At 40.3% G+C, this 15,034-nt stretch overlaps 1 protein-coding gene across 1 annotated transcript; it reads left to right on the top strand.

The window, feature by feature from the left end:
- The first annotated feature begins 205 nt into the window (after positions 1 to 205).
- kctd2 (potassium channel tetramerization domain containing 2) lies at positions 206 to 12,617 on the top strand. The gene is made up of 6 exons (XM_034193223.1): positions 206 to 850; positions 4,928 to 5,036; positions 5,178 to 5,269; positions 5,474 to 5,569; positions 11,624 to 11,749; positions 11,855 to 12,617. Exons 1-6 carry the CDS (start codon positions 503 to 505, stop codon positions 11,882 to 11,884), a joined length of 801 nt encoding a protein of 266 aa, XP_034049114.1. The 5' UTR covers positions 206 to 502; the 3' UTR covers positions 11,885 to 12,617.
- Positions 12,618 to 15,034: the final 2,417 nt, after the last annotated feature.

The raw sequence follows: 15,034 nt of genomic DNA, 5'->3' as shown, positions 1-15,034 counted from the left end.
AGAAATAACTGGAATAAAATGAAATCTGTTGAGTCCAAAGTTTTAATTTGCATGTACACCCATATGTGCCAATAAAATACGGAATACATATGAGATTTGCTTGCACAACAGTGTCAACAAGTACCTCTTTTAAAACAAAAATGTTTATTTTAGCTTTGACGACCGCCTGAGCCTCAGCCACTGTTGCTTTTATTCTGAAAAACCGATGACAGCGGAAATAAACAGTAATCACGTTGCAACCCGGAAGGATTGACTTTTTCTGATTAAGGATTGACAGAAATGATCAATTTATTTCGCTGGGAAACGATAAAATGCGACGAAGCTAACATCGTACAGATATCTGTAGTCATACTTGTGTTTTAGTGTTTGGTATTAGTGGCTGAGAGAGTCGAGTGTTGGCAGCGACGCCCTAATGCCAGGCTCCGCGTCGGAGAAAAATCGCCTGATTGTGTTTACATTTTATTTCCGTTAGCTAATCGGGCAGTTTTTAGACGAGGAAAACATGGCTGAACTGCACGTCGTGGAGCCGAGCGTCACCATAGAGCAGTCAGAGCACCGTGATGTTCGGGGATCCGTGCGTCTGGCTTCGCCCACTCTCTTGGTTCCGCCGCGGAGCAGCGGATCCGGTCCCGGTGTGCCGGGCAGCAGCACCGGCCGATCTGTGTTCGGCTTCACGGCTAAAAGCAGCCCCAGCTCCCCGTCCGAACCGGCCGACAAGCCGGGATCCCGCTGGGTTCGCCTTAACGTCGGGGGGACGTACTTCATCACAACAAAACAAACCTTGTGTAGGGACCCCAAGTCTTTCCTGTACCGGTTGTGTCAAGAAGATCCGGATTTGGACTCTGACAAAGTGAGTGCATGCTCGCAGTGGGCTCAGTTTGATTTTGTAGCTTTTCCTCATAATGACTTGTGCAAATTATAAAAAAGAAAACGCAAAGCACATACGAAAAGGTAATTTCCATATGCTCCATTTAAAAGATATTTCCATCTACATTTTACAGTGGCTGGAGTTTCCTGCTAAAGTTGGTCAAAGTCACATGTAGAAACACCACAGCTACAGTCAAAAATTTAGGCCTGAAGCATTTTGTGTTAGACTCCCGTGACATATGTCACATAAGCCCTTATATGGACTCCTTCCTGTTCGGTGAGATGTGCACATTGAGTAGATCTGCTCTCTGTATGACACAGGCTGTGCTTCAATTCAGGGGTTGCATCCTTTGAAGGCTGCAGTTGTCAACCGCATGCATTGTAGTGGCGTGACCGACAAATGCCGCTGCCTTTCCTCCAAAAACAATGGATACAACAGGTGTATCCTTCGCAGCCCAAACAGTCCCAAGCGTCATTTTGCACTCCCCCAACACAAAATTATTGGGTATTTTTTAAGACAAATTGAGGCTCCATATGTACCATTTAAAACGATTAATATTTATAAACCAAGTATAAATAACTTTTTAAAATGATTATCAACCTATGGGTTTTGCCCACTATGCTAGCTCATTGCATCCAGTTGTCAAAGCTGCTAGGTGACAGGGGTAGGGGCAGGATAAGCTAATGACACAATAGCAAAATGGTCTGTGGGCTAGACCATTTCATTTCAGAGCAGATGATTTGCCCTCCACCGTCTCAGAAGGCCAGATCTTCATAGAATGCAGCCCCTAAATTGAGACACAGCCTTTGGTCTTGTTACTCAATTTTTTAGTGTGTAGTTCAGGGGTGGCCAAGTTCGGTCCTCGAGAGCCACCTTCCTGATACTCTTAGTCTTCCTGTTCCAACACACCTGAATCCAATGAAAGGCTCATTAAAAGTCTGCTAATGAGTCTCATTGGATTCAGGTGTGTTGGAGCAGGGAGACAACTAAGAGTATCAGGAAGGTGGCTCTCGAGGACCGAACTTGGCCACCCCTGGTGTAGTTATTTATTAAGCTAACAAATCAAAGTATTTTCAGCTTGAGAAATTTGAGGATTTGTTGTTTTTATTCCTTGCCAGTTATAAAGGCCAGAATTGAGATATAGAATTTCATCTCAGGTGTTGACAATGTTGCTTTGGGTGAGTCGTGAGGGATTTGTTTGTGGATCTGTGTGCAGTTGTGCGGTAAGAACTTCTCAAAATTACTTAACTGAGCAAAGCGATGAATGTTATTGGTCATCCACAGATGCTGAATCACACTTCACAAACAGAATTTTCAGTTTTGCAAATGAAAAAATTATATATTTGCAAATGCACATTTGTAAAAACCAACACACAAGTTACAAATTGGAAATTTGTGTTTGTAGATCACAAACCATGTGTGCAAATCAAGGAATATTTGTAGGTCACCCTCTGTGCATTTGCAGGTATTAATTAGACAAGTTTAACTCTATATTTCAATGCCTCGCTTCACCCTGCGAAAAATCGCACCACTCCTCAAATTAAGCTTCATTACATCACATGTATCGGCGGCGTGTGACATGGATTTGAATTCAGGGCGGGTGTTATCAAACTCTCGTAGTGCTTATAAACAGGCACAATCCCTTTTTTTTAATTATAATTTTTTTATCTTGGTGGATCATTTTCATTGTGTACAGAATGCTGATGAGTGGACTGGCTGCATATCATTGACTGAAGGCATATACGAGGTCTGTCAATAAAGTATAGGTCCTTTTTATTTTTTTCAAAAACTATATGGATGTCATTCATATGTTTTTACGTCAGACATGCTTGAACCCTCGTTGCGCATGCGTGAGTTTTTCCACGCCTGTCGGTGACGTCATTCGCCTGTGAGCACTCCTTGTGGGAGGAGTCGTCCAGCCCCTCGTCGGAATTCCTTTGTCTGAGAAGTTGCTGAGAGACTGGCGCTTTGTTTGATCAAAATTTTTTCTAAACCTGTGAGACACATCGAAGTGGACACGGTTCGAAAAATTAAGCTGGTTTTCAGTGAAATTTTTAACGGCTGATGAGAGATTTTGAGGTGATACTGTCGCTTTAAGGACTTCCCACGGAGCGAGACGTCGCGCAGCGCTCTCAGGCGCCGTCGTCAGCCTGTTTCAAGCTGAAAACCTCCACATTTCAGGCTCTATTGATCCAGGACGTCGTGAGAGAACAGAGAAGTTTCAGAAGAAGTTGGTTTCAGCATTTTATCTGGATATTCCACTGTTAAAGGAGATTTTTTTAATGAAAGATGTGCGGACGGATTGCAGCGTCGGCTCGCAGCCGCCGCGACGCTCCGCCACAGGAAAAACACCTCCGTTGGAAGCCTTAAGGACAAGTTGGAACATCTCCAGCTGTTAAACAATTTCTCATATACTCACTCCACTGAAAGCCATCAAAAGCCGCCTGGATTTTACAAATGGTTATCAACACGGAGGTGTTTTTCCTGTGCCACCGCACCGCGCCGGCTGCGTCCCAACGCGCGGACCCGTCCGTACGTCTTTCATTAAAAAAAATCTCCTTTAACAGTGGAATATCCGGATAAAATGCTGAAACCGATTCTTCTGAAACTTCTCTGTTCTCTCACGACGTCCTGGATCAACAGAGCCTGAAATGTGGAGGTTTTCAGCTTGAAACAGGCTGACGACAGCGCCTGAAAGCGCTGCGCCACGTCTCGCACCGTGGGAAGTCCTTAAAGCGACAGTATCACCTCAAAATCTCTCATCAGCCGTTAAAATTTTCACTGAAAACCAGCTTAATTTTTCGAACCATGTCCACTTCGATGTGTCTCACAGGTTTAGAAAAAATTTTGATCAAACAAAGCGCCAGTCTCTCAGCAACTTCTCAGACAAAGGAATTCCGACGAGGGGCTGGACGACTCCTCCCACAAGGAGTGCTCACAGGCGAATGACGTCACCGACAGGCGTGGAAAAACTCACGCATGCGCACGAGGGTTCAAGCATGTCTGACGTAAAAACATATGACTGAAATCCATATAGTTTTTGAAAAAATTAAAGAGGACCTATACTTTATTGACAGCCCTCGTACATGTCACCTTTGTCCCTGGGAAATCGTGAATGGTTATTTTTGTTATTTTGTAACACTTAAAGCTGTACGGCCCTTCAAATTTCACAAAACTGACTAAATTTAGTTTCTACTGAAATCCAAGCATTATAATGTCAGTTTATTTTTGTAACATGTTGAAAAATTACAGCATATTTTAATGAAGAGAATATATTTATCTGGGGGGATTTTCACAGTGACTGTCTTTTCCTTCTAACGTCATCGTGCAGATGAACTGCACTGTGACCTGACCCACTTGCTTGATGAGTATTCCCTGGGTGTGCACTCCAACATAAGTAAAATGTCTTCTAAATCATGTCAGAGGTATTATTTGGCTACAAAATCAACATTTTTAGATGTAGAACTGTTTATTTTTCGCTAACATTTACACAATATATGAGAAACCTATTCGATTTATACAGAAATAAGGTGTTTCGTAGCATTTTTCCACCATCTTGGTTTACTATGTTCAAGCGAACAGCCAACTGATTACCTTTCTTTGCTCTGATTGGCAGTGGCCATGCCCTTCCCACCACTCTCACACAGCTCTGGGGAAGCCCCATGTGATCTATGATGTTGCTAGGTCATGGTGATCACTTGAATTTCTACCCATCAAGGGTTGAAATTCTACATTGTTTACAGATATGATCAAAATTTGCACTATTGGCAATGTCATATTATGAATCCTTATTTAAATACTAAGGAAGAAAATTATAGTGGTGCCAAAGAAAATTCTTTCCATGAATTGAATCTTGAAAAGCCCAAAAACTGTACAGCTTTAAAGGTTTAAATTTTCATAGAGCCCTGCTTACGCTTTAGATGGCAGCATATTTATGGTTTGTGTTTCTTTTACTAGGTGTTATTCAGCTCCACATTCTTACACTCTTTCAATTCATGAAATGTTACTCAAATCACCAACCACTCTTCATACGTCCCAACATCTGCTGTGGTCCTACAGGATGAGACGGGAGCGTACCTGATTGACAGGGACCCCACATACTTTGGCCCCGTCCTGAATTACCTTCGACATGGAAAGCTGATCATGGATAAAAATTTGGCTGAGGAAGGTAATTTGCATAATCCACACAAGAGAATACAATCCAATTCCAACCGATTCTCAAGTCTGTAAATTAAAACTCAAAGGTTTGAAAATAAAAGGTCTGGGTCTTGCTGTATACTGTGGAGTGATGCCAATTATTTTGTGTCAGGTGTTCTTGAGGAGGCTGAGTTCTACAACATTGCTTCACTGGTGAGGCTCGTTAAGGAGAGGATACGGGACAATGAGAATCGGACATCTCAGGTAATTTTAAAACCAAGTAAACCACATAAAATCATTTGGGAATAAAATTAGCAGTTGTGCATCAGGTTTATTAAAGTACAGATGTCACCAAAATAATTTATTTGCAGTAGCAAGATACAAAAAGATGTTGTGTCTGCACATTATTTATGTTTTGTTTGCCAAGTATGACACCGTGTGTATGCATGCATTTGATGTGTCCCCCAGGGCCCTGTGAAGCATGTGTATCGAGTACTACAGTGCCAAGAGGAGGAACTCACACAGATGGTATCAACCATGTCGGACGGATGGAAGTTTGAGCAGGTGCACATAATAGGAGCTTTAAAAAAGGCGTGTTTGATTAGTTTATGCTCTGGTTGTTTCAAACATGGATTTAAGGTGTAATTTTTGAGATTTTTCTAGATATAATTCTAGTTTATTTGCTACAGAAATGTTAGGAATCCTTTTAGTCGCAAAGGATCAGTTGCTTGAAGACAATGAAGGTTTTTGGACTTACCAAAAGGTTGGTAACGCAAGACGTGAAAAAATGTGCAAAATTCAAGTTTGAAATGTTTTTAGCCATAGTGTATGTAAACCTTGGCCACACTGTATTGCCCAAAGGACTCATCTGGTAAATCTCCTAATTCAAAGTGGACATAATGAATATAAAACATTTGTTTTGCTGATGGAATATACCATATGTCCAGCAGTGGGCATCACTAATTAGCAAAGCTAACTTTTTTGTTAGCTGATTAGCTTTTCAGCTAACTTTGAAAACCATCAGCAGACCAATTAACTTTTGTTAAATTTAGTTCAGATAACTTTTAGACTGCTAAAATGCTTTTGCGGGCATAGTGATTAAAGCTTAACAGTTAAAAGCATTTGTAAAGTCTGAAATCATATATTTTAGTTTTTGCCTGTTACATGTTTTGTAGCAGACAGACAGCTATGAGAGGTAGAACTCAATCCTCTGCCAGCAGAGGAGACCTGCTACCAGAGAGAAAGAATGGGAAGAAAAAAAGATAATTTATTTTCACGGCCATACAGTCTTGCAGACGTGTCACAGGAGCCATGCACAGCAAGGCAGTTTTGACTTATGGTTAAAAATTTTAAATAAATAAATTCCAGACATGCTTGTAAATGTCAATTTTTTTTCATTTGTAAAAAAAAAAGGCAATTTGAAAACTGAAATTAAGTGTGATTCAGCACATACAGCGAATGTGTGGCAATTGGTATTCACACTCCCATCCTGTAGATGGCAGTGCTCATGGCAGTGTGAATACCAATTGCCACACATTCACAATACATGCTGCTAAATCACACTTAACAAATAGAATGTTCAGTTTTCAAATTGCCCCTTTTTTTACAAATGAAAAAATTACATATTTACAAATACAAATTTATTAGTAAAAAAAACCAACACACGTTACAGTAAGTTGGGTGTTGGTTTTTACATATAAATAAACTGACCAACCACTGATGACAGGAAGCTCATATTCCCACAGTGCCTTTTGGCATGTATGTCTGTAAATGCTCAAACCTTTAAAATTAGTGCATTACTTTAAAACTAAAACATATAGCTGATATTTTCACTTTGTAAAAACGACAGAGGTGACCTGTCCGGAATTAGTTTAATATTTTAACCATAAGTCAAAACTGCCTTGCTGTGCATGTCTCCTGTGACATGTCTGCAAGACTGTATGGCTGTGTAAATATTTTTTCTTTTCTCCCCTTCCTTTCTCTCTGGTCATAAGGTCTCTTGCTGAAAGAAGGCTGATCTTAGACAGAAGCGCTAGTTCATTGTTGTTTGTGATTGCCTTTTAATTTACTCATTATCAGTAGCTGCCATTGTACTGGAGTCAATACTGAGTTATAGGTTTAGCTGTAACTTTTGCTAAAATTTTTTAGGGGTTTATCGGTTTAGCTTATAAAAGTTAACTTTTCAGTTAGCGGATTAACGGTTATCGAAGCTGACTTTTAGCTATGCCTACCACTGTACAACCCCTGGCAGTAATTATGGAATCACCGTCCTCGGAGGATGTTCATTCAGTTGTTTAATTTTGTAGAAAAAAAGCAGATCACAGACATGACACAAAACTAAAGTCATTTCAAATGGCAACTTTCTGGCTTTAAGAAACACTATAAGAAATCAAGAAAAAAAAAATTGTGGCAGTCAGTAACGGTTACTTTTTTTAGACCAAGCAGAGGAAAACAAATATGGCCTCACTCAATTCTGAGAAATAAATTATGGAATCACCCTGTAAATTTTCATCCCCAAAACTAACACCTCCAACACGAGAGATGTCAATTGAAACAAAGGAAAGGATTATCAAACTCTTAAGAGAGTAAATCATCACGCAGTGTTGCAAAAGATGTTGGTTGTTCACAGTCAGCTGTGTCTAAACTCTGGACCAAATACAAACATGGGAAGGTTGTTAAAGGCAAACATACTGGTAGACCAAGGAAGACATCAAAGCGTCAAGACAGAAAACTTAAAGCAATATGTCCACATGCACAACAAAACAAATGAGGAAGGAATGGGAGGAAACTGGAGTCAACGTCTGTGACCGAACTGTAAGAAACTTCCTAAAGGAAATGGGATTTACATACAGAAAAGCTAAACGAAAGCCATCATTAACACCTAAACAGAAAAAAACAAGGTTACAATGGGCTAAGGAAAAGCAATCGTGGACTGTGGATGACTGGATGAAAGTCATATTCAGTGATGAATCTCGAATCTGCATTGGGCAAGGTGATGATGCTGGAACTTTTGTTTGGTGCCGTTCCAATGAGATTTATAAAGATGACTGCCTGAAGAGAACATGTAAATTTCCACAGTCATTGATGATATGGGGCTGCATGTCAGGTTAAAGGCACTGGGAGATGGCTGTCATTACATCTCAATAAATGCACAAGTTTACGTTGATGTTTTGGACACTTTTCTTATCCCATCAATTGAAAGGATGTTTGGGATGATGAAATCATTTTTCAAGATGATAATGCATCTTGCCATAGAGCAAAAACTGTGAAAACATTCCTTGCAAAAAGGACACATAGGGTCAATGTCATGGCCCTGCAAATAGTCCGGATCTTAATCCAATTGAAAATCTTGGTGGAAGTTGAAGAAAATGTCCATGACAAGGCTCCAACCTGCCCAAAGCTGATCTGGCAACAGCAATCAGAGAAAGTTGGAGCCAGATTGATGAAGAGTACTGTTTGTCACTCATTAAGTCCATGCCTCAGAGACTGCAAGCTGTTATAAAAGCCAGAGGTGGTGCAACAAAAATACTAGTGATGTGTTGGAGCATTCTTTTGTTTTTCATGATTCCATAATTTTTTCCTCAGAATTGGAGTGATTCCATATTTTTTTTTCCCTCTGCTTGGTCTAAAAAGTAACGTTACTGACTGCCACAATTGTTTTTCCTGATTTCTTATAGTGTTTCTTAAAGCCAGAAAGTTGCCATTTGAAATGACTTTAGTTTGTGTGTCATGTCTGTGATCTGCTTTTTTTTTTTTTCTACAAAATTAAACAACTGAATGAACATCCTCCGAGGCCGGTGATTCCTTAATTTTTGCCAAGGGTTGTATATGTCTGTTGGCCTCCTGGGCATGCCCAGGTTGGATGCAGGAAATAATGTTATCATTATATGCATCATGGAAATTGGGAGTGTGTTTGCATATAGTGTTTATAGTTACATATGCCTTGAACTGAGCTTGTTTCCAAATTTATTTAATTTCCGAAATTGTGTCTGGCGGTCACCAAGGCCACAGGTGCAGCTGCTTGTTTTGTACTTTATATGTTGATTGTATCTCTGAATAAATATTAAGATGGGTGTAGATGGGCTTGCAGCATCAGTGCAGTTTATTATTACTAGGTACAGTAATTGGTGCCAATGGGCATGAAACAGTAAGGGCTATGGTGAGCTGACATTTGACTCCAGTGACTTTGATCTTCACCCAAATGATGTCAGGGCAGATCCACCTACATGTGTGCCACATTTAGTCCAAATGGATTGAAATCAATTCCTTGACCTTTGCCAAAATAAATTTTAAGGGCACCTAGTGAATCTTCATGTATGTGGCAAATTTGGTAGAAATCAGCTAAACAACCTGACAGGAGTAGTTCAGCAAATGGATAAGTAGACATGGACTTTGACCCAGTGATTGTCCTTTAGTAAATTTGACAGTGTTGGGCAATTCCAAGCCCACCCCCAGATGTGTGCCAAGTTTGGTGCAAATTGGAGTAAAAATACACTTTGGGACTTTGACCCCAGGGATTGACCTTGCCTGGGTAGTTCCAGAACCCAACCTGAATATACAACCCCTGGCAAAAATTCTGGAATCACCGGCCTCGGAGGATGTTCATTCAGTTGTTTAATTTTGTAGAAAAAAAGCAGATCACAAACATGACACAAAACTAAAGTCATTTCAAATGGCAACTTTCTGGCTTTAAGAAAACACTATAAGAAATCAGGAAAAACAATTGTGGCAGTCAGTAACGGTTACTTTTTTTAGACCAAGCAGAGGGAAAAAAAAATATGGAATCACTCAATTCTGAGGAAAAATTATGGAATCATGAAAACAAAAGAACGCTCCAACACATCACTAGTATTTTTGTTGCACCACCTCTGGCTTTTATAACAGCTTGCAGTCTCTGAGGCATGGACTTAATGAGTGACAAACAGTACTCTTCATCAATCTGGCTCCAACTTCTCTGATTGCTGTTGCCAGATCAGGCTTTGCAGGTTGGAGCCTTGTCATGGACCATTTCTTCAACTTCCAAAGATTTTCAATTGGATTAAGATCCGGACTATTTGCAGGCCATGACATTGACCCTATGTGTCTTTTTTGCAAGGAATGTTTTTACAGTTTTTGCTCTATGGCAAGATGCATTATCATCTTGAAAAAATGATTTCATCATCCCCAAACATCCTTTCAATTGATGGGATAAGAAAAGTGTCCAAAATATCAACGAAAACTTGTGCATTATTGATGATGTAATGACAGCCATCTCCCCAGTGCCTTTACCTGACATGCAGCCCCATATCATCAATGACTGTGGAAATTTACATGTTCCAGCATCATCACCTTGCCCAATGCAGATTCGAGATATCATCACTGAATATGACTTTCATCCACAGTCCACGGTTTGCTTTTCCTTAGCCCATTGTAACCTTGTTTATTTTCTTTTAGGTGTTAATGATGGCTTTCGTTTAGCTTTTCTGTATGTAAATCCATTTCCTTTAGCAGGTTTCTTACAGTTCGGTCACAGACGTTGACTCCAGTTCCTCCATTCGTTCCTCATTTGTTTTGTTGTGCATTTTCGATTTTTGAGACACATTGCTTTAAGTTTTCTGTCTTGATGCTTTGATGTCTTCATTGGTCTACCAGTATGTTGCCTTTAACAACCTTCCCATGTTTGTATTTGGTCCAGAGTTTAGACACAGCTGACTGTGAACAACCAACATCTTTGCAACATTCGTGATGATTTACCCTCTTAAGAGTTTGATAATCCTCTCCTTTGTCTCAATTGACATCTCTCGTGTTGGAGCCATGATCATGTCAGTCAACTTGGTGCAACACGTCTCCAAGGTGTGATCATTCCTTTTTAGATTCGACTAACGAGCAGATCTGATTTGATGCATGTGTTAGTTTTGGGGATGAAAATTTACAGGGTGATTCCATACTTTTTTTTTTCCTCAGAATTGAGTGATTCCATATTTTTTTTTTTTCCCTCTGCTTGGTCTAAAAAAGTAACCGTTACTGACTGCCACAATTGTTTTTCCTGATTTCTTATAGTGTTTCTTAAAGCCAGAAAGTTGCCATTTGAAATGACTTTAGTTTTGTGTCATGTCTGTGATCTGCTTTTTTTTTTCTACAAAATTAAACAACTGAATGAACATCCTCCAAGGCCGCTGATTCCATAATTTTTGCTAGGGGTTGTATGTGCCAGGTATGGTGGACATTACATTGGGGGTGTAGGGACAGGAATCAAAATTTTAACCATTGACCCCAGTGACCTTGCTCTATACTAAAACTAACCCTTTAAGGACACTTCCAGGGTTGGCTTTAATCTACGTTCCTAGCTTGGTGGCAGTCAAAGGCCCTCGGAAAAGAAGGGGAACAGACAGACAAATGTTACTCAAATTATTATTACTGTGTTCAACTTAGTCATTAACGTTTTGTTGCACTTCATTTTTTTCAACCCTTGAGGCCACCTTGAGAAAAGTTTGGAAGAAAATCCATTACCTTATATAGTATTGTATTAGAAGTTCCTCATTTTCTCTCCTTGAGCTGTGCCAACTTATCGAAACCTTGTGGAACATTTATATTTCTTGTAATCATTAACTGTCACCTTTTATTTCTGTTTGTTCTCAGCTTATAAGCATTGGCTCCTCATATAACTACGGGAATGAAGATCAGGCAGAGTTTTTATGTGTTGTTTCCCGTGAACTCAACAACTCCACCAACGGCATTGTCATAGAGCCCACTGAGAAGGCCAAGGTAAACTCAACGTGACTCACTTCAGTTATAAACCATGAAAGCTTGAAAGTCCAGTGTGATAAGAAAGGAGTTTCTCTGTTAATATTGCTATTTCCTTCCTCATAGATCCTTCAAGAGCGAGGCTCAAGGATGTGAAGGGACCCAGATGAGTTAAATATCACTGCAACCAACAAAAGCAAAACAAGGAAGGAAGAAAGGCAAAAAAAAAAAAAAAACACCTCCAACAGCTTCTTCAGTTGTACCCATGAGTTTATCTACCTTCCTACCACCACTGCTGCCATCACCCCCTTCCCCAATGGATCTTTCCACTGTAGGGGCTCTGCAGTGCCCCGATTTGAATTCTCACTTTTCTCCTCCATCACAAGCTGCAGAGCATGTTAGCAGCAGGTCAAAAAAAAAGAGAGAGTGAGCCATTGGTGGATTATGTCGCAACAGTTCAGGCTACACTGTCAGTTGTAGCCCTGTGTTAGCTGTCATTGGATGGATGCCCAGCACAGCGCTCCTATCACTCAACATCATCATCGCCACACCGTTGCCTGACAGGGTACTGCCTCTCTCGCACACATTCAGCAGAGGCGACTGAGCAGACAGCTGCTTCAGACATTCAGAACACATCAGCTGAATCCAGTATGAGGTGGACCATCAGCCCCTCCACCGTCCACACCTTCGAGGTGATGTGGAACACTTATAGGCGCTGCCCATTGTCCAGTCTTTCAACACGGCGATCCTTGGTCTTACAGGTATCTAGCCTTGGACGGCATCACTGACTCCTGGGGAGCTCGGTTTCATCACTTCATTTTTGTCTCCAATTGGAATGTTTCAGTGCTTAAGGAAACAAAGGACTCAAAAAGACTGAACTACACCTGTGTACAATTTGTCAAGGCATGTGAGGAATCTATATAAATCTAAAAAATGAAATTATGTGGAAAAATTGAATGCAGATGGTGTAATTATTGATTTGTGTATAATAGTTGTCATATATTTACCTATTCTGGTGAGTGAGTCTGTTTAAATAATGGCAAAAATATCAGTTTTCATAAGCAGTTGACCACCCAGTGACACGGGTGGAAGTACATGGATGCAGTGCCTCTCTGCTTTCTGTACATGACTGAAATATCACAATTCTTCAATTTTCTCAACTGCATGTTCTCCGTAGTGTTCCTCAAGAATTCCTGATGTTTGTGAGTTTTCTTTTTTTCTTAAATGTTGTAGTTTGAGCTGTTGCATATCTTAAAATTGTAATTCTGATTTAAGAAAAGCTGCTCTTCTTGCCATTTGGCTAAGAAGTGTTTTATTGTGCTGCCTTCCCTCCCTGGCCATTGGCCAGTTCTTACCCACTTTGCACCCATTTTCTTATATTCTGTAGCACTTGTAGCCATTGATTTCCTTAAGTATCTGAGCCCACAGTCATACATAATTTTATGTACAAGTGAACTTGCCCGATGAGAAGTGTGCTCAGTTTTCTCAGCTTTAGTGGGACGTTCAAAGTGAGGGAAGCCTTTCACATGTCAGGTGGCATTGTTTCTGTGCCAGTAGATAAGTAGGTACCAATTTGACTGAGGTTTATTTATCTTGGAATATACTTGAGATTAAATGAGCAATTCTTCACGATTATTCAACTGCCACACATGCTAGTTCATCCCCATGGTATCCTTATCTCTGACAAGGAGGTGGTTTCAGGTTCCATTTGTCTGTCTATTATATTTTTATTTATTTTTTTTAGCAGGATATCTCAAAAACGTATGGATCAAGTGTCATGAATTGTGGTAGACATGTAACACATGAAACAAAACAATGACCCAGTAGTTAAATTGTACTGAGGGAGTTACAGTATATTTCACTTTTTTAAAGTTTCATCCTTCTTTACGTTTGTTATCATGAAAATAAATGAACCTTATTGCCTTATGATGTCATAGAGGAAAAACTTAGCGTTCTTGCTTCATGACATCATAAACAATACATTCCTGCCTTATGTCAGAGGGAAACCTAGCATTCTTGATGCATGACTTCATTAAAACAACCTAACTTACTCCATTGTCATCATAAACGACACATTCCTGCCTTATGATGTCATGCCTTTACACTTTACAGTTGAGTATGACATCATAAAGATTTACAATTACCATTATTGCCCTAAGTGCATATATAAGCTAGATGGAAAAATAATTATTCTGTCTGCCCATGTCTGTTCGTTAGTGGATATATGCACTCTTTGAGTGTCCTATATGTTTTTGTTTTGAACTAGTCCATATCCACATTAGCTCCTACAAAGCTAGCATTTGGTGGCGCTGTTTTGCACGTGAACAATTATTGAGATTTGTTCATTTTAAGATGCTTTTCCATCTCTGTGAAAGTTCTGTTTTGTGTACTTGTAACAACATTGAAGCAACTTACAAATACTATACAAGTTTTGAAATAATTTTCTAATTGATTGTGACAAACCTTTATTGGTTCGTGTGCAAGCACAAATTATTTGGGCACTCTGTTCCATATATATATATGGATACTGTAATTAAGAAACTGTAGGGATATACGAGGGCTGTCAATAAAGTAACGGTCCTTTTTATTTTTTCAAAAACTATTGGTATTCATTCCTATGTTTTTACGTCAGACATGCTTGAACCCTCGTGCGAATGCGTGAGTTTTTTCCAAGCTGTCGGTGATGTCATTCGCCTGTGAGCACTCCTGTGGGAGGAGTCGTCCAGCCCCTCTTCGGAATTCCTTTTGTCTGAGAAGTTGCTGAGAGACTGGCGCGTTGTTTGATCAAAATTTTTTCTAAACCTGTGAGACATCGAAGTGGACACGGTTCGAAAAATTAAGCTGGTTTTCAGTGAAAATTTTAACGGCTGATGAGAGATTTTGAGGTGATTCTGTCGCTTTACGGACTTCCACCGGTGCCGAGACGTCTCTCAGCGCTCTCAGCCGCCGTTGTCAGCCTGTTCAAGCTGAAAACCTCCACATTTCAGGTTCTATTGATCCAGGACGTCGTGATGAGAACAGAGAAGGTTCAGAAGAAGCGGTTTTCAGCATTTTAGCCGGATATTCCACTGTTAAAGGAGATTTATTTAATGAAAGACGTGCGGACGGGTCCGCGCGTCGCCTCGCAGCCGCCCGCGCGACACTCCGCCACAGGAAAAACACCTCTGTGAACGCCTTAAGGACAAGTTGGAACATGTCCTGCTGTTAAACAATTTCTCATATACTCACTCCACTGAAAGCCATCAAAAGCCGCCTGGATTTACAAATGGGTTATCAACCCGGAGGTGTTTTTCTGTGCCGCCGCAC

This window comes from Thalassophryne amazonica, chromosome 18 (genome assembly GCF_902500255.1).
Source record: "Thalassophryne amazonica chromosome 18, fThaAma1.1, whole genome shotgun sequence".
NCBI classification, from domain to species: Eukaryota; Metazoa; Chordata; class Actinopteri; order Batrachoidiformes; family Batrachoididae; genus Thalassophryne; species Thalassophryne amazonica.
The sequence above is the reverse complement of the archived record's forward strand: the minus strand, read 5'-3'. Positions and strand labels throughout refer to the sequence as shown.